We start from the raw sequence: 24,667 nt of genomic DNA on the forward strand, positions 1-24,667 counted from the left end.
TATTAAAATGACTGGCTTGTCCTCAGTCCTGAGAAATCCCTTTACTGAAGTGAAAAATGGGGATCAGCAATCACCAAAATAACATTATCTTACTCGAGTTTAATAATAATAAATAGTTATTTATATTTGTAGTTCAAATCCATATGGTAAGCAACAATCATTCTCCTTAGGGAGCATCTATTACTATATATGTCCAAAGCTTCCATTGTTGGGTGTTTCAATAAAGATTGGTTGTTGAGCAACAAAACTAGAAGTCTACGTTCATGCTACCGGCTCTGTGAGGCTGCACTTGAGTTAAATGCTGGTGTCAGCATGCTACATGCCATGCTCACAAAGACGATGCTTATATGCTGACGTTGAATAGGGATAATGTTAACCATGTTCATCTTGGTTTAGAGTGTTAGCATTAGAGTTGGGTATCGTTTAAAATTTTATGATACCAGTACCCTTAAAGTGATACCGATACTAATAGAGTACTTCATTCCATACCTTGAATAAAATGCCACCTGTTGAAGCCATAGCAGTTGATTGGTAGCCTATTATTATTTTTATTGTTGTTATGGACAAGCAAGTTTATCTATTTTATTTTTTCTTGTTTCAAATAACTGTTACACAAAAAGTATTGGGAAATTGTATCAGATCGCTCCTCATCCATTTTGTTAAGTAGTAAGTATTAATACCACACTGAAAGTACTCTTTTACAAGTAAAAGTACTGCATTACTAGTATGTATGTAAGAATAATCAGGAAAATGTATTTAAAGGATAAACAGTGAAAATACTCAATGGAGAAAGAAAAATGTCCCCTGTGATCATAATCATCAGATAATTATTACTCATGCATTATTTACTACATGCAGGATTTAACTGTAATGTAATGTGGAGTCATTTTGAAAAAAGTAAATTTTTACTTTTTTGTATCCGACTGCAACCTATGATTATTTTCATTATTGATTCATCTGCCTGGAGAAATGCCGTCACAATCACCCAGAACCCAAAGTGACACTTTCGGAATGGTTGTTTTTTTTTTTACCACCAATCGTACAACCCTCAAAATTATTACAAATACATTAAAAGAAAAAGCAGCAAATATTCACATTTCGTAGGCTGTTGGTAGTTTTATTCATTTAAAAAAATCACATTTTATAAAATCTTTATATGTTGCATTCAAAAATAGTAATCTGTAAGGTAAATTGTAAGTGAAGCTGTCAGATAAATGTAGTGTAAGAAGTATTAGTAAAACGTACTATATTCCCCCCTGAAATGTAGTGGAGTTGAACTAGCAAGTGGCATGAAAAGAAAATTCTCAAGTAAAATACCTCACATTTGTAAGTAAGTAAGTAAGTACATTTATTTGTCCCCGTAAGGAAATTTGTTTGCATGGCAATCAAGTAGGCATTACAAACATACATCATACAACATACATCATACATATACACCAAAAGAGAACCTTTAAATATACAAAGTCACATACTAATACACTTAACACATATTTCCCCATACCCTGCACTTTTTACTACCTATTTGATTAGGCAATACCAGAACCAGCTGAGTATCCTACCTATTAACTTACATATTTAAAAGCTTAATTGCTTGAGGCACAAATGAAAACTTAGATCTATTTTTGGTAAATAGAGGGAGGCAATATCGTCGCCCAGAAGGCAGTAGTTCGAATGAAGAGGCAAGGGGGTGCCTCTTGTCTCCCACAATGGTTTTTGCCTTGTTCCTTACCCTTTCCCTATAAATGCATTCCACACTTGGTAACTTGATCCCTAATAGTTTACTGGCCATTGTTACTGTTTTCCTTACAGACTTCTTCTGTGCCTCAGTAGCATTACCAACCCAGCAGATGATGCAGAAGGCCAACACACTTTCAATAAAAGAAGAATAAAACATCTGAAGCATTTTGTTGTGAACATTAAAGGATAACAATTTCTTTAAAAAGTACATTCTTTGTTGTGTCTTAGTACTGATGAGGTCAGACCACAGATCCCATTTAAGCTTATGGTCAATCACAATGCCAAGATATTTATAATTTGTAACTGATTGTATAGCCTCCCCGTTGATAAAAGTTGAATTTGACGATTGGATCATTCTAAAATCAATAGACATTTATTTTGTTTTGGTGGTGTTTAGAAGGAGGCTTGACTTTTCACACCACTCTAAGAAATAGTCAAGAACTGGCCCATGCTCCTCCTCATCATCATAAGTACAGTACTTGAGTACTTTGTCTACAACCGGTATTTTGTCATAAACCAAAGTATTAGACAAAATCGAATTTGCCTGATAATAGCCTTATATGATAGTAAAGGCAACATGAATATCTTTACCAAATTTCATGGTAATCCATCCATGCAAAAATGTTCACCTCATAGTGGCATTAGAGGAAGCATCAGGAGATCATAAATGTCTGGACAAAATGTAATGGCATCCAATAGTTGCCCAGACATTTCAGTCTGGATCAAAGAGGTGAACCTAATGACTGTCCAACATTCACTTGTATTTGATGGTCAAAGACACCCAGACACACATGCTTCTGTATTTTATGCTCTTTCATTGGCTGGACATAAATGAGGCAGACCAGATACAAACCATACAAGATAAAAGGTCACCTGAAGCTGGAGTCACTGGGTTGTTTTCACTGTGGCAGGCTGGGGGGACAACAGACACAGATGCTTCTTAAGTATCTTTGCCCTGCAGGAGGGACTGACAGGCTGGAATGAGACCCAAAGCTAACGGTGAAGGTGCAATTGTCACATATTTCCCCCCTAAGATGTAGAAACTCCAATGGAGCACGTGCGTGTGTTTGACAAATGTTCTGAAACATTTGGTGATGATTGTCCAACTAAGTGTTGTTTCCACTATGGTGAGTCAAGGTAACAATGTGCTTGGTGATAATATTGGAATTATTGCCATAAAAGTAATCAATCACACACCTACACTACCCTCAGTAGCCAGTTTGAAAGTTATATTAAAAGTCAGAGGATTAGTGATTACAATGCATCCTGCATGGGACATAAATGTACAGAATTATAATAATACTTAATTATTTTATTTGTACATACACGCATGATGTGCACAGATGTCAGAGTGATGGGTTGCCACAGCGCAGCTCCCTGTCGGTCAGGCACCATGCTTAAGGGCGGAGCAGGGCCTCGGAGGTGGACTGGCACCTCACAAGCTACCAGGATTGAGCTACTGCCGCCAGATTTTAATGGCAAATATCTCATCAACATCCATTAGTGTGGAGCTTTCCATCCATCCGCACATGTCACATTACATTTCAATCTGGACCTAAGTGATAGACTGACCGTTAATCGAGATATGCTGCAAGCATGACTAAAAATCTGCAAACAACCTGACATGACCCACCAGTGTAACAGTGTTTGTAATAGTTAGGATTTAATCACTTAAAGGTTAAAGCTGTCTTCCACAAACTGTTCACATTATTTTTCTTCCTGTGCAGCAATCAAAACATGCAGCAGCAGTTGGACTTGCATGCTGTGCTGTATACAGATGTATTATGTAGACGTATCACCTCAGCTGGCATGCTATAAGACACTGACAGACAGATTTAGATGGCATGGAAACAGAGACTGTATTTAGATTGAACATGTTTGACCAGCATCTGGTGGTCATGAGACATGGTGCCAATGTGAAGGACAACAAAAAGAGCCGACACTTGATGTTCACATACGAACAGTTGCATTGTTTCTGAGTTGAAAACAAGAGAGGAAATGACGCACGCACTATATGATAAGGCTGGTCATAGTTACCCAGTCAAACACAGACAGACAGACAAACAGACAGGAGACGACTCTGCTATATGTTACATACAGACACATAGCTGCCCTTTCACGCCCTCATACGTGCTATCATATCCTGGTCAAATGCCTTCTGTAGCCTCCCTCTTCACACTACAGAAAATACTCACGCTGGCTCCAATCCCTCCGCAAATAGTCCCATCATACTCATATCTTTCACCACCCCGACGCCCGCAGTACACCATTGTTGTTGTGTGGATTATTTATGACCGTGTTTTTGTTGAACAAGGTCGACTGGTTGTGTCCAAAAAGTGTGTGTGTATGTTCTAAAAAGTCCAGCAATATTAATTGTGTAAGAAAATAAAATGCAAAACAGTCTTATGTCCTGCAGCTGCGCAAGACGTATCCATAGATTTATGTACAGTATGTCATCAGTATCTCTAACCATAATTTTGAGATTCACAGACGGGTTATCTCATTCCTGCAGGAGCCAGGAATGACCTCACTCCTACTGTAACCATCATCGACCTAACACCATTAGAGCCTATCAAGTGACATGCCTCGCTAAGCCTGGTGCTACTGAACCATTTATAACAGTGATGCGTCACGTCATTACTATGATGACTTCTAAAATCATAAACTTTCTGTTGTGGTTGTTCTCCATTTCTAAATACAGTACCACATGACTCCACAGTCCATTTTTGGTTTGTGTGCTATTGCTTCTGCCATCTGAAGAAGTCTGTGGCAGGTGAGATGTAAAAATGGAAAAGCAGGAGTACACTAATTAGTCACTTTATTACATACTGATCTAGAAGTTTAAAATATTCTTTTATGCATGGACAAAAAATGTTCTGCAGTAATCTTTGTACAAGATGTGCCTATTAATCAGACTTTAGTGCCACATTCATTCTGTAAACATGATTTTCCACTAAATGTGTCAAAAGGTGACCTCTGACGAGATTGGGGGACTTAACTGAAGTCACTCGTCATGTTATTGTTACCATCTTCGGATGTTTTTTATCACAATTTGTTTACTTAAGTACATGGTGGCCATGAATGGATACACCTAGTCATTTACAATATTTAGGATGCATTAAATGGTCTTTATACCAGTACATGTAATGATCAGCTTCTGCAATCACACAGTTATGTGTATAGTACTGATCAGGGTTTAGGGATTTAGTTTATTTGTGGGCTCAAGGCAAAACCAGGCATGGACCCTCACTCGTGTCCTTTATTTCCTTATTGAGAATTTGAGTTTTTAATTTTAAGGCGGTTACTGATTATAGTCATTTACCTAATTCCTTTAGCCAATAGTTAGATGACAACATTACCAATCTGCATGGTAAATATGAAGCTACAGTCTACAACTGGTTATCTTAGCTCAGCATAAAAACTGGAAGCAGGTGAAAGAGGAGCCTGTTTCTGTCCAAAGTTGAAAAAAACGCCTCTACATACTAGGTGTGACTCCAAACAGTCAAAGATTCGATGCTTAGACAGAAGGAGCCTGATTTGACTATAGGCAAGACTTTTGCAATTCTAATTTGACTAAGTAAATTGGTTTTTTTAACCTTTGTTTATTCAGGTAGCATCACTGAGAGCAGCCTCTCAGTGAAAGCCCCGATCACATACACAGCTGGAAGCTGCCCAGTACAACCCAGTAGGCATCTCCACTTGAGCGGTTGGGGTTAAGGGCCTTTCTCAAGGGAGAAAGCAAGCAATGAGGGAGGGCAAGCACTGTCTGTTTTACTTTCCACACCCAGATTTTATCCTGCAGGGATTGAACCGGCGACCTTTCAATCATAAGCTCACCTTTGGGCCACCACTGCGCTAAAATTCATAATTGGAGGCATGCATGGGGGACCTTTGGGTAATTAACACATAATATCTTGTTTGTTTAATCTGTCTTTCAGTGCAAAAACTGCAAGTTGTGATTTTACAGGGAGTTACGCGCTGTAACTATACTAGAGCACATTGACTTTCTGGAGTCTCTGCTGGTTGCCTGGCACCTGCCCCCACCCCCCAATTTCAGTCTAAACTAAGATAATTGCCTGCTGGCTCTAGTTTCATAATTAACATACAGACAGAGTGGTAAGAGTGGTATTGAATTACTCATCTAACTTTCGAAAGAAGACTAAAGTCAAAAAGCCTATTACCTAAAATGTCACTACTCTATGTCACTAAAACTATTCCTTGATGGAAGAAAAAAAAGCATAAATATAACGGCAAATGAATGGTAAATCTACAGATAATGGAAAAAGAATTAACAACATTAGATTAAATATTTTGTTGTTAGGACTCCTGCAGGCTTCTATGGTCTCATCTTTCCCTTTTCAGACTCCATAGTCACGTAAAGCACGCCTCAAACACTTTCTCCCTCTACTGTATACAAAGAACAATTTGTATCAATATCTCAATTTGCAAGTCAGCTTCATCTTTTATAAGTTCATGCCATAATTTGAGTACAAATTTGACAACAAAATAATATTGCAAATTAATCATCTTTCGACCACTTCAAGGGCATCATAAAAACATTTTGCAGAGTTGTAACGTTCATGAAGGTAGGATTTGTTGCAGGGCCGTTAGATTAGATTGCATTTGGTTTAGCTAAGTGTACCAACTGGCAAATGAGGGTAGTGTAGATGTGTGATGAAAAGCTTTTATGATAAGTGGGCCTAAGTAATTCCAGTATTATCATCAAGCTCATTGTCACCTTGAATCGTCTTAGTGAAAACAATACAGGACCTTAGTCAGACACTCACCAAATGTTTCAGAACATTTGTCAGCCACACACACGTGCTCCACTGAGAAATATGTGACAGTTGCACCTCCGTTAGCTCTGGGTCTCATTCCAACCTGTCAGTCCTTCCTGCAGGGCAAAGACACTCAAGAAACATCTGTGTCTGTTGCTCCCCCAGGCTGCCACAGTGAAAGCAACCCAGTGACTCCAGCTTCAGGTGACCTTTTATCTTGTATGGTTTGTATCTGGTCTGCCTCATTCATGTCCAGCCAATGAAAGAGCATCTTTGACCGTCATATGCAAGTGTATAGTATAGTGAGCTGACTTGCATTATTAAAACAACACTTTGGGACACTACTCTGATCATTATTTCAGTGCCGTTAATTACGTCATCGCCATCAGTTGGTGGACTGTTTCTTTCTGTCAGCGCAATGCATGATGTTATGTAGGGCTTGGCTAGTGACCATCGGTTGTACACTACTTTTCAAAATGCATTCTGGGATACATTGAGTGGACTATATAGGGTATAATAATTATCACTACATACATACATTCGGACAGACCTCTAAAATGGCGAGCTTACTATATAGTCCACCATATAGTGTGAGTGATTTCGGACACAGCCATTGTCTAGCTTTTTACTCACACTAGTGGAGTGATTTTATGGATGGCAATGTTGGTTTGTCAGTCTACCAATTTGGTGAAGACTGAAATATCTTTACTTTGATATAGGTTGCCATGAATCTTTGTGGATACATTCATGGTCCCCAGAGGATAAATCCTACAGCCTTTGGTGGTCCTTTGACTTTTCCCCTAGTGCCACCATGAGGTTGACATTTTTTCGGTTTGACTGAAACAGCTGTTGGATGGATTGCATTGAAATTTGGTACTGACATGCATGTTCCCATCAGGATGAACATTAGCGATCCCCTGGCTTTTCATCTGGCGCTAAAATCAGGTCAAAATTCCTGTCGTCCAATACTTTGGTTTATGAAGAAATACTGGCCAAACTAGGAACATTCCCATCAAGCACCAGCATTACTTTGTGTTTAGTGCTAATTAGCAAATGTTAGCATGTCAACAAGCGAAATTAAGATGGCAAACATGGTACCCATACCTGCTAAACTTCAGCATGTTAACATTGTCAAATGTTAGCATGCTGACATTAGCATTCACCTAAGGTTAATACAGCTTCAGAGAGCAGCTAGCATGGCTGTAGACTCTTATAGTGTTGTTGTTCAATGCACTTTAATCCCCTGAGCTAAAAGTGTGTGCGTGCGTATGTTTGTTTGAGGTGAACATGTTTGCGTGGGCCGCAGGCCAGACGGTAGGCAACGTAGTCGCTCCCAGCTGACCACTCCACTGGAACCAAATTCAAATTGGTCATTCATCACATGTGAAACAGACCACTATAGTCACCTCTGCCGAGCAACACCAGCTAATCCCACGAGAGCACCCGCTCTTGTTTTGAAAGGCGAGCCTCATGGGTTGTCTTTCAAAGGGGAGATATTTGGATCCCATTCTATTTTAATGGAGAGGTCTGAAATTCGCAAGAACCCTTCAGGGTCCTCCTGGCTGTCCTTGATGGTCCCACCTCTCGTACCGCAGCACTCATCATCCGGCATTTGAGATGGCCATTTCAATGGATGGACGCAGACACACTGACAGTTCTGACATATGGATGAAGACAGAGTGACCAGGATCGTGACACTAGCTCCAGTCCAGCAGATGGGACGTTTTGTACTTTGTAGATAAAGTGGGTGAAACATGGAAGTGTAGATTGCTGGGATTTAAACATACACCTATGGTCTAACAGGGGTGACCCCTAAATTCGTAATTTAAGCTGTCAACACACCCAGCATATTAGCGGCAGGTGTTCAAGAGGAATAAGCCTAGCAACTATGTAAATTTATCTTTAAAATCTTAAAAAATCTTATTAGGTATTATAATATCCATGACATTCAGTTGTTCTTTGAAGCCAGGTCTGCATCATTGTGTCCAAAGCCTCTCAAAGAACATTCAACACCAAAACATCATGACAAGGCTGCAAAATAGGCGTCCATCTGCCCAGCTTGTTTATGAAATCATACACTCACATGTCCGGTGCGGGTGCATGCCAATGAGGGAACGTTCTTTTTAAGTAGAGGAAAAATGCAAACATTGTAGAACTTGACAGTACACTAAAATGCATGTTGTTTGAGACATGCAAACGTCTCTGGACTGTTAAGTTTTAACAAGAGAAAACGTTAATATATAATGCAAAGAGAAGGACTGGAGAACCCTGTAAAACAGCTCAGTCTCGGGTCATCTGGCCCCCTTTATGTTTAACCTCTAGAACAGGGTGGTCCTGTCACTCTTCTGTTCACATTTTTGTAACACACACACACACACACACACACACACACACATAGAAGTGGCAGTTAACTGTCTATTTTGAGTCTGTCGCAGTAGCCACTGACACATGCTGAGGATTTCAGTGTAGGACCAGAGCCCAGCTCCAGTGAATGAGAGGCTTGTCGGGACAGGGATGCGGTGCAGGGCCAGAGGGCACACGGCACAGGACAGGTGGATGTTGGCGAGAAGAGGCAGGAAGTAGCATGAGATTCACGTGTGTTTCAGACAGCCAAGAAGACATTATGTCAGCCACCGGGAGCTTATTGTGACAGATGTAACGCTCATAATCACGCATCAAGATATATCCAGCTTGTCTACAGAGCTTTTAAGTCTGCCTAACAACTAGCGCAGACAGCCTGTCTCTGACTGAGTTAACTGTTGTCAGAGCCAAGTAAACCTAGCTACAGCATATATTTCAAATTAAATATCATATATTATGTGAATTTAGATTATTCTTTGTTTATATACTTCCATATTACGTATCTTACTTATCTCTTACTATGTCATAAAAGAAGAATAAACATCACATAGCGAACTAAAACAATACAATTTTCAGTCATATAACACATGTAGCATCGTCCCCACTTTAAGTTATAGGTTAAGAAAAAATTTGTGTCAATAGTTTTTTTTTAATTGCAACAAAAATGCACATGTCTACAGAGGCTGCGAACTTTGTTACCTCAAAATAATATTATTTTTATGTCAGTAGCGGTCTTAGCTAATTCAGATAGCATCAAATCCAGGATACCTTAACTGATGTAATGCGTTAGATCAACTCAGAAAATCACTGACAAAATTGTATAATAAAGTAATGGTTTGAAATGATGTAACTGAAACCTAATCAGTTGACATTTCTTTAAAGTTTTAATTCAACCATGTTTGCATATCTACAAATAGAAGGGCACTCGGTGAGCGCAGACCTCTGATAAGGCCAATAGTCCAGTCTTCTATGATATGCAAATCTTCAAATGCCACCACTACATGTGCCTACATATATTTCCAAAACTATTAGAACGACATTATGTCAAAATATGGTTGAAGGCTAACTGAAGTCCTATCATCTCAGCTGTGTCTTTTTTATGTACTTCGCACAGATCCAGATAAATCACATCCCTTATTGCTTGCTTGTAACATACCTGCTGCTTTTGTTTGTTTTTTGTCCAGTGATGTTTGAGGTGGCTGTTGTATGTGTGTATGTATGTATCTCGCAATGTTAACAAAAGTAAAAAATAATTTTTGTATCTGCCTTGTGATTCAGATATGCTCCAAAATGAAAAGGGTTGTTCCTTATGAAGGTATTTCTTGGCTAATGCTACACTCTTCCACCATCATTAAAATCAGGCCAGCAGTTTTTCCATGATCCTGCAAACAAACACACAGCATCGAAAACATGAAATCCTTGGTGGAGGTAATGATAGCTAGAATTCTAAAAATTCAGCCAAACAGTAGGATGCATGTCAATATATCTGCTGTGAAAGAGGTCTGTTTACAACACTGATATCTCAGTGTCTCCTGGCATACAGTATCTGTACTTACATGAATCAAATATTACCTACAAATTAACTCTACATTGCAATTTTGTGTCTGTAAAATAAGCTATTATTGTTTAAACAGAAGGGGAGGTTAGATTTAAATGTTGAATATCACGACTATGCACATGGATGTCCTCTTATGTCTGATTGGTAGTGCACGCACACACACACACACACACACACACACACTCAAAGGGGCAGATCAGAAGGAGGAAGATCAGCACCATTGCCATGATCAAAGCCATGAGGACAGATGCTGCTTGTACCCAGATGTCATAAATAAGACTCTACAGCAATATGTGTAGATGGTGGTACATGAATGTGTATGTGTGTGTTGGGAGCACCTGCATGGTAATGCACATCATAGGAGTTGTGCAACAACTCCTAGAAGTCTTCCATGCTGGGATGCAAAGCTATTTCTTGATGGGTGTTACCTCCTCCGGGGTCGGAGTGGGTGTGATAACTTGGTCTGCTGACGTCAGGGGAGCCATGGCTACAGTTCAGCTGTCTGCTCTTGTGTTCCCTTTTCTTTCTCTCTCTGTCATCTGTCTGTCTCTGCTCTCATGAATAGCCTGTCCAGTGGAGAAAATGCTGTGCCAAGCTCTGCCATGCTCTGTCTATCTGCAAAGAGTGTCCTCAGTTAGGGAAGCAGGGGGAAAGGGAACAGAGGGTGAAGCAACAGGAGAAGAAACCATATAAAGAATGTATTGTTTTGTATATTTTATTCTGCAGATCTCCTGTTAAACAGTGTGTTCCCGCAGGCAGCGGCTTGGTAAAGAGTTAGCAGGGGGCCTGATGAGGATTGAGGAGTGATGGCCAACACGACAACTTGTTAAAATACTCTCATGCAGCCCAAGTAGGTGCCAACCTGTAAGACAGGTTCTCATTTACACGCACACAAACTGAGAACAGAGACAGGAAGAAAAATAGGCAGAGAAGCAGATAGGGGAACTACTGCCTTGAAACCAGTTAGGATAGGAATAAAAATATAAAATCTGTATTTGACAGAAAAAGTGTAGGAATTCGACTAGTGGATGGCAGAAAATACGGGGACAAAGCTCTCTTCTAATGTGAGTCAACAAAAACCCCCATTTTATTGACGTTTATTTGATATTACGTGTTTCGATGTTTTATCGCTGGGCAGAAATAGAAATGGGCAAGATGAAAGAGAGCTAGGGAGACAGAGAGAGGAACCAATGCCCCCCTCCCGCTCTTTATTTATACCCCCAAAGACAGCAGGCTAAGATTTCTGGCACCAAAACACACGTCACGCTTGCTATTTCTGTCTGAGGTGCCACATTGCACTGAGAGGTTGGGTGACAGGGTTGAGGCATCATGGGGCCAAGGGACTTCCGTACACCCACCAAGCCTTTAGCATGATTTCACACTTTGGGCCACTTCTGCCAGATGAGAGTGTGTGTACATGAATGCGGACCGGAGCGTGTGCTTATGTGTACCCAAAATGTTTGTATGCTTGTGTAATTTTTCTTCTTCTTCGTGTGTGTGTGCGTTTGGATGTGTGAAACTGAGAGTGTGTGTCACCTTCCACTGAGCAGGAGGCGCCAGGGAAGCCAGAGGTTGTTGATGTAGTCTTATGAGGCGAGAAACACAAGAGCCTGAAAAGTGATCCCTTATGGTACAGAATCACTGTCTGTGCTGCACACTGGATATCCTGGTAACGATGGATAACATAACTATTCCTGAACCAACATTGTGCAGTATTAAAGTACTTCACAGCATATTCAGTGTGACAAAATGGTTTTAAAATATACTATTAAATGTACATAATCCATTCCAAACAATGTTGTCATGTTTGAGCCTCAGAAATCACTGTTTTTGAGGGCAATCCTATTTTATCATACAGCTCCTCAGGTATGTTTAAACCAGTTGATGTGTTGAACTTGGTGGACAGTTAGCTCATTTGCAGCAGGAACTGACACTACTTGAGCTGCTATTGCAGTGGCATGCAGGGCGCTGCTAGTATCAGATATCCATAGGCTTACCACGTAAATCATCAACACCCTGAAATATGAGTCCTAATTAATAGAACAATGCAACGTAATGTTGCAACAGAGAAAGACAGAGTCTTTATGTCAAAGCACTGTCGTATTTATTACCAAGAAAGAAAATACATTAAAGGCATACCATAGTCATTTGTCACAGCTGTTATTTGAATATCTTATATTACTTTGACAATATTATACAGTAAAGCCAACAGTTGTTGACAGCAGATTGCTGCTGGGAGCACAGTTGCCACTTAAACTACTCCTACTGGTGGCCAGGTTGAATTTGACTCAACCTGGCAGCCATGAGGATTGAACACATGAGCATGCACCCTCAAACTAGGGCTACATGCAAAATCTCATTACATACAGAAACCACCTGACATTCAATACAAAAAAGAGGGAAGTGGATAAGGGGGGAACTGCAACAAAGCAATATGTTGATGTGCTGGCAAACGGTTGGCACAGAAGAAGCAAAAAGCCACAGCAACACTGGAGAATGTCTTGGATGTGTTTTATCTTGAACATGGCATCAAGATGAAATTAAGCGTTCCTTTGCAACTCTCTTGAAGCATTTTAACAGAAATGTCCTTACTATTTACACAGAGAGAGGGTGTTCCTGGAGGAAGGGAACAAACTTCATTGAAATGGAAAGGTATCACATAATGACAGTCTCCGTATGAAGAGAATAGGAAACGAGAGGCCGGTGCTTTAGGGCGGGACTTGGGGTTCTGGACATGGGGCTAGAAGGGCGAGTAATGGTGCTCGGGGGGCGGTACATTGGGCCTAATGGGGTGGTGATCCTGTCAGTAGGGGTGCGTCCGGCCCATCTGGAAGGAGGTCGCTGGTTGGCTGGCCGCGAAGGACGAGAGAAGTTCTTTTTAAGTTTGGCTGGGAACAAGTCGACCGGGTTTACCTGGACAGACACATAACGGGTCACATGTCAGCTTGTACCAGCACGATACCAGCACGAGTTTCATGATGCTAATGCTGAACTTAAATCAAATAAAGAAGCAGAAAAAACCTACCTCCTGTGGATCCTGTCTGTAAGCTGTGTGTCCTGTTCTGGGACTGGAGCTGTACTCATGTTGAATCTCCAGCATGTCCAGCAGCTCCATAAGTCCTTCATCCCTCACTCGGCCACAACCTGGCAACTCCTGTCCCGCCAACCCTCCCCTCTGTATCTTCTGAGCTCCAGAAGAAGCACTTGAGACCTTGTAGTCCATTTTGGGCTCCACATGTTGGGGTGCAGGTTTCCTTCCTCTCTCCCCTTGAGCCAGTCCCCCATCTTTGTCTGGCCCACTGTTAGCCCTGGGTCTAATCTTTGGGCTCCCCGCCACCTGTGATCTCCTCTGGGGCTGCTGGGGACTCGCATGGGACCCTTTAGAACCACTGTAGCCTCCTCTGTGATCCTTGTGGTTCTGCCTACCAGAGTCTGATAACCGCCATTCTTGGCCGGGCTCTATATCTGCTGTCAGCACATCGGAATCTGCTTGGCATTTCTGGGTAGGCACGCGTATGGGCGCCCTGCCGGCGGCTGCAGTGGCTCCAAGAGCTCTGCGCTGACAGCCAGGAGTGGGGCACTTTGGCTCTGGGGCAAGCCCCTGATGGGTCACCACCCCTGACTCAGTGAGCATTTTGCCCTCATTCTCCTGAAGCATGGCCCCAAACTTCCTGAGAACAGAGGGGCTGCTGCACTTCCTATCTCCTAGGATGGCAGGACCAAAGGACTTCCTGTCCAGAGCAGGAGATTCAGCTGTTGTGGTCGGAAACTGTGTGCGTGGTGGAGCATCCCTTTGTCCCAGAGGGGGCTTGGCACCTGTGTTTTCTTTGTTGGGGGAACTCTCTCTGCGGGGGGAGCTCTTCATGTGAGACACTTGGTTCTTCCTGTTTTCAGTCTCCTCAAAACTGCCCAAAAACTGCTCTTGATCAAGCCTGAACAGAACAGAAACAAACAAGAAATAAGATGATGTGTGTTCCTCACACCACATCAATCTTCAACATTCAAAATGTTCATGCATTTGGCTCCAGCGCAAACTCGCTTACCGTTCATTTCCAGAACTTCTTCTGATCACATCTTGGTGTGCAGGGATGTCCGGGCTCACCTTGATTGTGTCACTGAAGCGCTGAAAGAGATGTGGGGGGGTATATTTAAAAAACATCCATGTCAACCTCCACCTACTGTATTTAAAAGCTTTAAATTAGAGTGAGCTACTTCAGGATCACAAGCAAGCTTCCGTTTACTGTACCTTTACCAAAACTGAACCTCAACTGACCCTTGGCCACCACTTTATATAGCACTGCTAAAGTTATTCTGATCTACTGTACTTTAATGCTGTCACCGCACGTTGCTTTTCGTGTACACCACGAAGCAGTTTAGCATCTTGGCTTTCTTCTTGACTGCTTCGTCAGGAGTTAAGAAAGTGCAAGAGTTGGGAAAGATCGCAGTGAACGTATGTGAAACCTATATGGTAACCTGTGTGTATGAGCAGACTGGAATGAACCAGCTATCAGTAATCAATATGTTCTTGACTGAACCCCAGCCTTGACTCATATCATGCCCACCTATCTGGTTTCCTCAAATCTGCAGATGCCAACAGAATGAAGTGTAAGGGAAACGATAAGAATCGCCTTTACTTACCACGTGGCGAGCTCCATTGTTCTTCCGGCTCATTTGCTTCTCCTGCCCCAAGTAATCCTGCAATAAGTCTCCGATCCCTGAAACCCCGTTAGTGTGGCAGTAACCAAAGCCATTCTGATGATTCACAGGGTAGCTGTACCCCTTAGGGCTATAGTTGTGGCCATTACTATAGTGATGTGGCACAGTTATAGCTCCAGGGGGATTCTTGCTGTGATGGCCGGGCACAAAAAGACCATTGCCATGGTGCCGAAGGCCACACTCCAATTCGCTGCCATTTTTCTGGTTGTCAGTAGTGATCTCATTTGCTCCTCTGCGGGCCTGCACCTCATTGTACAACTGGAAAATGAAAACAGGAGAAAACATTAACAACTTCCTGCTGATTTCTTGATAATTGTTTGTATTCTTCAAATATTTGAACCTAATTAGCTGCATCTCTACATATTACACACAACTATAAGCAAAACACAGCTCAATAACAGCAAGTCTTCTGATTATCACAAAACTGTTGCACAGCCTAGCCTATATTTATGATTAGCACGTTATTCCACTTTGCACAAGCATCTGTTTCCCAATGCGACCTTTAAATATTCCTTTAGTATCCATTTTCAGACTGTGTGTGTGTGTCCAGCACGTCTGTCAGTACATCACAGTTTAATTAGCTTGTTAACATTTGTCTGTATCATTGCTCCAACCTCCAACAAGGCCATAAGGTTGAGTCATTCTGGGAGCTGCCAACAGTTTATTACACACACACACACACACACACACACACACACACACACACACACACACACACACACACAAACACTACACTAATTAACACACTCTCTAAGGATCACTGAAGCACTTCATAACCTGGAAATAAAACAATAAGCATGTTTACACCCCAGTGTCACATGCATGAGTGAAAGCAGTTTTGCAACCACATTTGGATCATTATTAAATAAATTTTAGTGATTCTATGCAGCTGAATTTCTTTATCTCTTTTGTAAAGCCATGAAGAACTTCATTCTACAGTTAAAGCTAGGAGAACAGAATGAACCATAAACACGAACAACTTAAATTTAACCTCTATATGTCTACACCAGTGAGTGTAGTATTGTCCAGTAGAGATCAATAAGAGGAGAAAAGTTTGATTTATGACACTGACAGTGGTGTATAAGAGTTTAAAACACTGGGTTGCTCTTCAAATCCCATTTTCATGCATCATAAGTCAAAGCTCTATTAAACAAAATCTTACCTCTTCAATTTTTCTCTGGATGTCCTGCAGCTGGTCTTCCCACTCCTGCATCTCCGAGTCGAAGTTGTCCATCAGCTCTGGCCTCTCTTGCCCCCAGCCCCGGCCACTGTGTTCCAGCCCACGCTCCAGATCAATGGCTGCCATGACGCAGGCCGCTCAATACACGGAGGCCTCTTTAAACTGTAATTTCCCCTTTCTCCTATTTCACTTTCCTGTCAGAGGTCACCGTAGGGTTGAAGGATCAATGGCCTGGAAACACTATAAAGACAAACACATGGTAAAAAAAGAGGGTACGCAGACTTCTTTAAAGTACAAAACAAATCCTGCTTTCAGACACTTTTTTACAACGCTGGTCAACCCATTTCAGAATAAAACATACTACTGTAGTAAAGTAATGACAAGCAGTGAACCAACTTTTATCCCACTGCCTGTCAGTTTTTACTTTTCTCTGTTACTTAAATTACTTGTTAGGTTGGACACTTTCTGCCCTCATATACGACAAATATGCACAGCTCTCTCCTTTCGCATTCTTGTCCAAAATTCCCATGTAAGCCTACCTAAGCACATGTGGACAAGAATGTTGCATGACAGCATTGCCAGTGTTTGGACTTGTGGTCACTTTGACCTCCAAACTACCTCTGTTTGCCTCGAGACACGGGAAGAAACGCTTAATTTGATAAGAATCTGAGATTCAGTGTTTAATATAAAGGGTCCAACACTGAAATTTCTTCTTTAAAAATGTGCTGTGTCTTATCTCAGATGCATTCAAAGTTGCCCCTCAGATGTATCCCCAAATCCTGTAAATGTGGCCTGGTCAACATTTATTAATGGCGTGGGTAGGCTGCGTCCCAATGGGAGTATTAATTGCCTAAATATTATTATTATATTTTATATATTATATATATATTATAGCTCAAATCAAGTAAACTATGTCAACCAGGGTGTGTTGTTGTTGTTGTTGTTGTTGTTGTTGTTGTTGTTGTTGTTGTTGTTGTTGCTACCGTTGAATATGACAAGTAACCTGGCCGAAAGTGCTGGAATGTACCAGCCACTTCCCTCCCACCTGTGTTGTAAGAGTACAGATATTAATAATCTTGTAACTATGCATAGTAAACTGGCTGCATGGCCTGCGCGCATGGGAGAGGGGCAGCTAGGGTGGATGTATTTCAGAGACGAAGACAAAGAAGACAAAAAGTTATAACCTTAAAGTTGCTTAAACTAAAATGAACAAATATGAATAAAAATAAAAATTGAAGAAATAAAACAGAACTGAAAAATGAATCACCTTAAGGCTAAACATGACAACAGTGGACTTCAGGTTTTGTCAGTCATGCTGCCTATAATTTAATATTTGTTTGAAGCCTACATACAAGTATTTTAAATTGTGTCCTCCCAAATGGCACTAAACCATAACCACAGCTGCCATTTACGCCTCAATAAAAAAACAGCTGTCCTTACCTTGGTCAACGTTTAAGTGTTCACTGCCCTCCAGTAACAATCCTCAGCCTGCTCTAGTTCTTCCGGCCTCTCCAACAGATTCACTCCCCTCGTTGCCAAACTGTCAAGTCCCCTCTCTCCTGAGCTTCCCACTCACTTTTCCTCCTCTGTGTTACGTAAAATCCAGCGGACTGGATTTAAAGGGCCCACTTCTTCTAGTCACACCACAGCATCGGGGTGAAGTCAGGAGCGTTGAGCTAAAGGGTAAACAACTTCTGTTCCAGCCGGGGTACCGAGCCTTTATACCGCTCCCCAGTGTTTATGTGGGCGCGCCATTGGACCCGGGATCAAATATCATAATGTCAAATTTATTCCTGTATTTGAAATCTGGATGAGACAACTGTCGTCACCAGCATTGTGGTTATAATTAGGCCACTGGGGCTCACAGAGAGAGGGAAAGTGTTTACATAGCTATTTCAGCTGCTGCAATCTCTCGGCCAATAGGCTTCTCTGTTGCTACTCTGCTTTAGGATGCTTGGGCAGATTTTGTCTTGTGACCATGCCCTGCTGCAAATCATTTTTCCAAGGGATGCCAAATGGGCATGGGTGACACAGTGAGTAATAACGTGTCACAGTCAATAATATCTTTATTGGAAATAGTCACGAAAAAGAAACTGCACGGCGGATGCCTGGCATGTTTGGAAGAATTTCAGTCTTTTTGAAAATTTATTTACACATAGTTTCAATGTCATTCAACTTTGTGTCAGCACTTTTAAGGTATATTTATCTTCTGGTATATTTTGTAAAACACTAACCAATACACTGAGCTGTGGCTTCAGATTCTTACAATTCAAAAGAGCAAAATGTGTGAAATCTCATACAATGTCCTGGAGAAACCTGAACCCGTGACTGTGTTCTTGACTCATCCTGCTGCAGTGACATCTGAAGGCAGTTGCTGCTGCTCATCTGCCACACCATCAATTACTAATGCCTGCCTCTAATCAGGGGTCCTGTTGGGAATTTTGCCATGGGATCACCACCATTTTCCCCCACCTGTTGTGTTCCCTAATAAATGACAAATCCTTCAGCAGTTCAGGAGAAGCATAAAACTTTATCTTTACTTTACAACAACAACATGATGGTAGAGCGCAGAGTGTTGTTCTGAAAAACAAAGAAGGGGTGACGGCTGTTAAGGTTAAACCAGGACATAAAGCAGCATGGAAATGTGAATTATGTGTCCTCCTTTGCAGCTCAATGTGAGCAAAGCTAAACCTTTGAACCTCCATTTCTGAAATCTGTTCCATCTACAGTAAATGGTATTTAGCGCTCTTTGATTGTGAAACAGTATGCCTTACGTTGTTGTTATTTAGTCTTTATGAAGCTAAAGGTTAAGCTAATTAAACCAATTCATTGTATGTTTGGGTAGTGGAACATAACTTGACAGACAGGCCAAGGGATAACAGAGCAGGAGGGTTTCCTTCTATTTCATACAAATCACGTATTAAAGAGGTCATATTATGCTTTTTCTCTTTCCCTATCTTTTTTTGTGCATGTAATAGGTTTGCAAAGTGAAAAAGCCCAAAGTCCACCCTAAAAGGCGTTACCATCTCCCACAGAAAACACTGCTCTTAACTGCCTGGAAACAGCTCGATTGCAGTCCAGCCTTTACTTCCATAACCTATCTGTGTCACTTTGTAACATGTGTCATAATGCTCGCCTAGCGGCTAGTGTGGCACGCCCTCAAAAACACTGGTGGAGAAACACACTGAGCTGCCGCACACACAGTGACAAGATGTCCGAGTCAAACCAATGCAACAACTGGCTTATAACTCCAGCACCAGCTGCATGTAGTAGTGTAGTTTTGCAATGTAGGTTTTATACAGTCTATGGTTAGATAACAATGCATTGTTAAATTGTTACTATGAAAGATAAATTGGTTACAAATGAATAACTTCGCTCTACGCTCTGCGAAACTGGTTCAGGTTGTCCTGCCTATGTTCGGGATCATGTACTGCTGAACCGAACTGAGCACAGTTACCAGCAGGAGCGGCTATGTTTTGTATCACACTACCTTGCTTGTCAGGACCTGCCCTACTCTATTTCTGGTTGGCTAATAGTTCTTACCTATGACAAAAGGTCAAAAGAGGTGCTGCAGCAATGTGCAGTATGACAAAAATATGGTGTTTTTTGAAAAATGAAACCATGTAAACCTATTCTGGTACAAACCCTAAATAAAATACTGAACCTTAAAATGAGCATTATATGACGTCTTTAACAAGCCTGTTTCACACTGTAACTCACCTTCTTGAGGGACGGATGTGGACAGTGATGTGTTGTGGATAATGTGGGCTCCAGTGTTAAATCTAGCCACACTTTCTTGAGTGTGACTGCAGCGTTGGCAAGTGCTGAGCTTTTCCTGTGCCCTTGGTTACCTTGGCAACAAATGATGCGAGGAGGGGGGGGGGAAACAAAAGAGCAAAAACAAACAAGGGATGATGTGTATTAAGGGAGGCGTACATCACAGAACAAAGAACAGAGTGAAAAGAAAGACTAGTTTAAAGATGGTGGCGTAAGAGAGGGATGAGAATAACACAAGTATGAGGATGAGCAAAATGATAGGCTGGAACATCTGGTCGGACGAAGAGTGGAGTGACAAACCATAAGAGATAAGAAACAAGAGATTGGATTAAGGAAGAGCAAGAAACAGAATCAGCATTTAACTTTTTGAGACATTCCTATGCCACCATGAAACTCATGTAAATTTTTGATCTTAGTCTCACCGACAGTGGCTCCTCCGTCTCCCTGTCCTCGAGCCTCGGCACTTCCAGTCTGTCTATGAAGGCCTGCAGTTCTTTTCGGAAGGCCTTCATCTGAGCGTTAATACGATATAGCAGCTCATGCTCCCTGATCCTGCCCCCATCATCCTCTCCACCATCCTCCCCTCCTCTTCCGAACATCAGGTCGCCATTTGAAACGTAGACCCTTGCCTCTGAGATGACAGTGGCCGTGTCAGCGATGAGGCGGTCGATGGTCCGAACAAGCCTCTCCGCTTCAACACGGATGTCAATCATTTGCTGCCTGTCGCGCAGGCTGCACCGGCCACCAGGTAGGAAGCGGGCCAAGGCGGAGGAGGCAGCGCCCTCGGGCCCCGTTGGGGTGTAGAGGCCCCGTGTGGGAGTCAGACAACGGCTGCTGCCGTTATTGTTTCTGACCTCATCTGAGTCACTTTCCCCACCTACAGGGCCCTCGCGTTTGCGGTGCGGTGGGAGGAGGCGGGAGGAGGTGGAGTCCTCGTCACTCTCACGGCGACCACTTGTGGCACCACCGGCATCGCTCTCTGCATCGCTGTCCCGTGGGCTGGGCCGCAGAGAGAGGTGGGAGGCCAGGTCATAGCGCTGCATGTTGGAGAGGAGCACGCGGTTCTCGTACTGCAGCTGCATTACCTATTAAAGACATGGAGATTATTCAAGTAATAACATTCTGTAATCAGATTTTTTAAACAAGACATAACTGAGCGAAGATTTTAAAATGAGGAATAACAGGATACTTTTAGCCACGTTAGTGGCATGGCTGTTTGGGTAGAGTCTGTCTCTCAGTCACTCAATCCACCAATTTGGTCCTATTGGATTGGTTGAAATGAAATTTTACACATATTGTAATGTTCCCTACTTATTCCTACTGACTTTGGTGATCCCCTGAATTTTCATTGAGCACCACAATGAGGTTGACATTTGTGCTTTTGAGTGTGTTATGTTGTGCTAAGGATGAACTGTAATAACTTTGGTGATCCTTGACTTTTTATTATTAGCACCATCATCAGGTCAAAAGTTCAATTTTCAATACTTTGTTTTATGACCAAATATCTGCAAAACTATTGACACTCCCATCAGCTTCAGCTGTACTTTGTGTTAACATTACATTTACATTACATAAATCAGCATTTTAGCAGCATAGTCAGTGTTAACATTAGCATTTAGCTCAAAGCTTTGCTGCTACAACCTCACAGAGCTGCTCGCATGGTTTCAATTCTTAGTCTTGTTTTTCTATCCTTGGTCAAATTTCTACAGAATAAGAAACAATTAGATAAAGATTTTCATATGAAATTTAACAAGATAATCATTTTTTCCTGACTATAGTCAAAAAAGGTTTTGTTATTTTGAATTATTGGCAATATTATCAATCAACTATAATACCTTGCCACTTAGGTCATTAATCTGTAGCCTTGCTGCCTTTAACTCCTCCTGCAGGGCTTCTGCCTTTGCTCCATCAATCCCTGCACCTCCCGCTCCTCCCCCATGCCTGGCGCCTCCCTCGTGGGTGCCGGCTTTGAACCGTAACTTGTTCAGCTCTGTAGTCACTCTCTTATTTTGGTCTTCAGCATCGGCTAGGTTCCTCCTCAGTAGCTCTGCCTCGTCCTCCACCAACTGCAGCTGTTGTCGGAGCTCCGTAAGGTCATCACCGAGGCCTCGCCCTGCACCCGACCCACCCATCGCACCACACCCATCGCTCCCAGCGCCCTCTCCTTCACCACGAAGGTCGTCAAGCTCGGCCCTCAGGCCACGGTTCTCAACCTGTGGGGTAGAGCAAGAAAAGCTCAACACTGACATGACTTCCACTGATGTATTATTATAGACCCATGTAGCCTCGTATGCACTTACCTCCAACTCAACTATTTTCCTCCCCAGAATGTTGGCTTCCTCCTCTACTAGGCGGAGCCGTAGCTTTAGTTCTGACTCGCGGGTGGTAGGTGGACCCCCAGCCTCTCCTTTAGGATGGGTGCTGTCCAGTTCACCATAGAAGGAGCGGTACTTCTGCAACTCTTGCTCCAGACGGTCCTTCTCTTTGTCAATCTTGGCCGTCTTCTTTCTCATAAGCACTGCTTCCTCTTTGATGAAAGCTAGCTGGCACTTAAGGTCCTCATTGTCCTCCTGGAGCATAGACACAACACAGTCCCAGTTAGACGTCTGTCCCTTTTACTAGCCTGGTAAGGCTACATGTTTTGACCAAGAAACGTAGATCTCAATTAGAGAGTCTGGTTTTAAAAGAAGTTCTTTGGATATATAAAAAGTCTTCTAGCTGCTCGGATCGGGCATACAAATATAAAAGTTTAAATTTATGTCAATATGGACATGTTGCACATCGTTAGATCAAGTATATTCTTCAAAATTCAATGGTTCAGTTCATTTTATGGGAACCATGAGAACCAAAGTATTAATGATTCAGATTTACCAGAATTATATGGTAAACAAGAGAGACAAAAACGAGTGGTAGCTCCCTACTTTGAAGCAGTACTTAAAGCAGTCCATTCCTCGATTATTTATATCCCTAAATCCTTATATCAATAAGGGTCCACCGATTAAAAGAATCAAAATGTTTTTTCATAAAAATGAATCCAAGTTAAAATAGCTATGGTAATCTTCACCTGTCATCTTTTCTAAGGTAGCTAACGGTATTTTCATACTGATCTCTCTCTCTCTCTCCCTCTGTGCATGAGGTAGATGTGCTGTCTCTCTGAGCTAGATCAAATTAATTTGTAATTGAAATGTTATTGTATAGGCTTATTTTTTATTACGTAAATAATTAAATAATATTCATACTGGTTTAAATAAACAATTTTATAGTAGCCTATTTCCCATCTTTGCTGAGCAAGAGTTTTGTGAGAAAGGAATAAACCTGTTGAAAACAGGCACCTTTTTCCAGAAAAAACGCCTAAAATAACATACCCAAAATGAATCAGGAATAACTCCTTAACCATTTGGCCTAGATGCACAATTCTATTCTCCTTTGAAAGAAGCTAAGGAATATAAATCCATTGAATATTAAGATATTTATTTTACTATTACAGACTACATGGAGATGCAATAAAGAAAAAGTCTAATATTTTCATCCTCGCCTGGTAAAAGCTATATTTTAATGCAATAAACCATCAAAACCATCATAATGAAGCTTATAATGCATTTGTAACTGTAAATCTGATGAAAATAAACTAAAATAAAACAGTTATCATACAACATTTTCAAAATATACCAGGCGAATGTCCATATTTTTGCAATATTAACTGTTAAAATGTTGACTTTTATTGGTAGATGTCTTTAAAACACTTTTTCTGTCCATACAACCAAGTTCCAAATAACATAACATTGAAATATTGATAAAAACAGTGGGTATTCATCAACATTCCTGTCAGCACAAGCACACCCATGCTTTACAGGCCTGTAGATTGAGAACGGAACATCCCACAGTGATTGGGGGGGCATCAAACGATCCGGCTTGAGCAGACCTTTCATTTGGTGCATGTTTATGTATCTCCAAAGGGTCGGCCACAAAATGGCGAAAAACACTGTGTGTTCTCAAGCGTCATGTTTCCTCTCTGCAAAAATGTCGAGAGCAGGCAGGCAGCTAGCAGATGACGCCCGCTTAGACTTAGAGCAACAACATCGGTATCAGTAATTTTGCCTACAGCACCGTTGCCCCCGGGGCGTCTGTTTTCGACAGGCCTGTTCCAAATGAAGTCAGGGTGAGTTCAGTGATTAAAGCAAATAAAAGCCCGGGCTATTAATTGAAGTTTTATGGTACAGTGGGTACGGAAAGTATTCAGACCCCTTTAAATTTTTCACTCTTTGTTTCATTGCAGCCATTTTCCAAAAATCAAAAAAGTTCATTTTATTTCTCAGTAATGTACACTCAGCACCCCATCTTGACAGAAAAAAACAGAAATGTAGAAATTTTTGCAAATTTATTAAAAAAGAAATACTGAAATATCACATGGTCATAAGTATTCAGACCCTTTGCCGTGACACTCATATTTAACTCAGGTGCTGTCTATTTCTTCTGATCATCCTTGAGATGGTTCTACACCTTCATTTGAGTCCAGCTGTGTTTGATTATACTGATTGGACTTGATTAGGAAAGCCACAC

At 41.6% G+C, this 24,667-nt stretch overlaps 2 protein-coding genes across 2 annotated transcripts in view; both read right to left on the minus strand.

The window, feature by feature from the left end:
- Positions 1 to 12,543: 12,543 nt before the first annotated feature.
- On the minus strand, positions 12,544 to 20,177 carry LOC123977273. The gene is made up of 6 exons (XM_046059841.1): positions 20,051 to 20,177; positions 16,313 to 16,570; positions 15,073 to 15,408; positions 14,478 to 14,557; positions 13,460 to 14,366; positions 12,544 to 13,347 (listed from the first exon to the last, which is right to left on the minus strand). The coding sequence occupies exons 2-6, from the start codon at positions 16,454 to 16,456 to the stop codon at positions 13,090 to 13,092; spliced, it is 1,725 nt and encodes a 574-aa protein (XP_045915797.1). The 5' UTR covers positions 16,457 to 16,570; positions 20,051 to 20,177; the 3' UTR covers positions 12,544 to 13,089.
- A 19-nt stretch (positions 20,178 to 20,196) lies between these two features.
- LOC123977274 (protein SOGA3-like) overlaps positions 20,197 to 24,667 on the minus strand; it is a 9,517-nt gene continuing 5,046 nt past the window's right edge. Inside the window, exons 5-8 of the mRNA XM_046059842.1 lie at positions 22,408 to 22,677; positions 21,943 to 22,320; positions 20,530 to 21,192; positions 20,197 to 20,378 (exon numbers count right to left, since the gene is read on the minus strand). Of these exons, the coding sequence (XP_045915798.1) occupies positions 20,268 to 20,378; positions 20,530 to 21,192; positions 21,943 to 22,320; positions 22,408 to 22,677 (1,422 nt within the window). The 3' untranslated portion in view covers positions 20,197 to 20,267. The remainder of the gene's footprint in view (positions 20,379 to 20,529; positions 21,193 to 21,942; positions 22,321 to 22,407; positions 22,678 to 24,667) is intronic.

Source organism: Micropterus dolomieu, linkage group LG10 (assembly GCF_021292245.1).
Source record: "Micropterus dolomieu isolate WLL.071019.BEF.003 ecotype Adirondacks linkage group LG10, ASM2129224v1, whole genome shotgun sequence".
Taxonomy (NCBI): domain Eukaryota; kingdom Metazoa; phylum Chordata; class Actinopteri; order Centrarchiformes; family Centrarchidae; genus Micropterus; species Micropterus dolomieu.

Coding starts and splice junctions, on each gene's coding strand:
- LOC123977273 (XM_046059841.1), bottom strand. CDS start 16,456: ATGGCAGCCATTGATCTGGAGCGTGGGCTGGAACACAGTGGCCGGGGC. Junction 14,558..15,072: donor ACAATGGAGCTCGCCACGTG/GTAAGTAAAGGC, acceptor CATCTCTTTCAG/CGCTTCAGTGACACAATCAA. Junction 14,367..14,477: donor AGAAGTTCTGGAAATGAACG/GTAAGCGAGTTT, acceptor TGTTCTGTTCAG/GCTTGATCAAGAGCAGTTTT.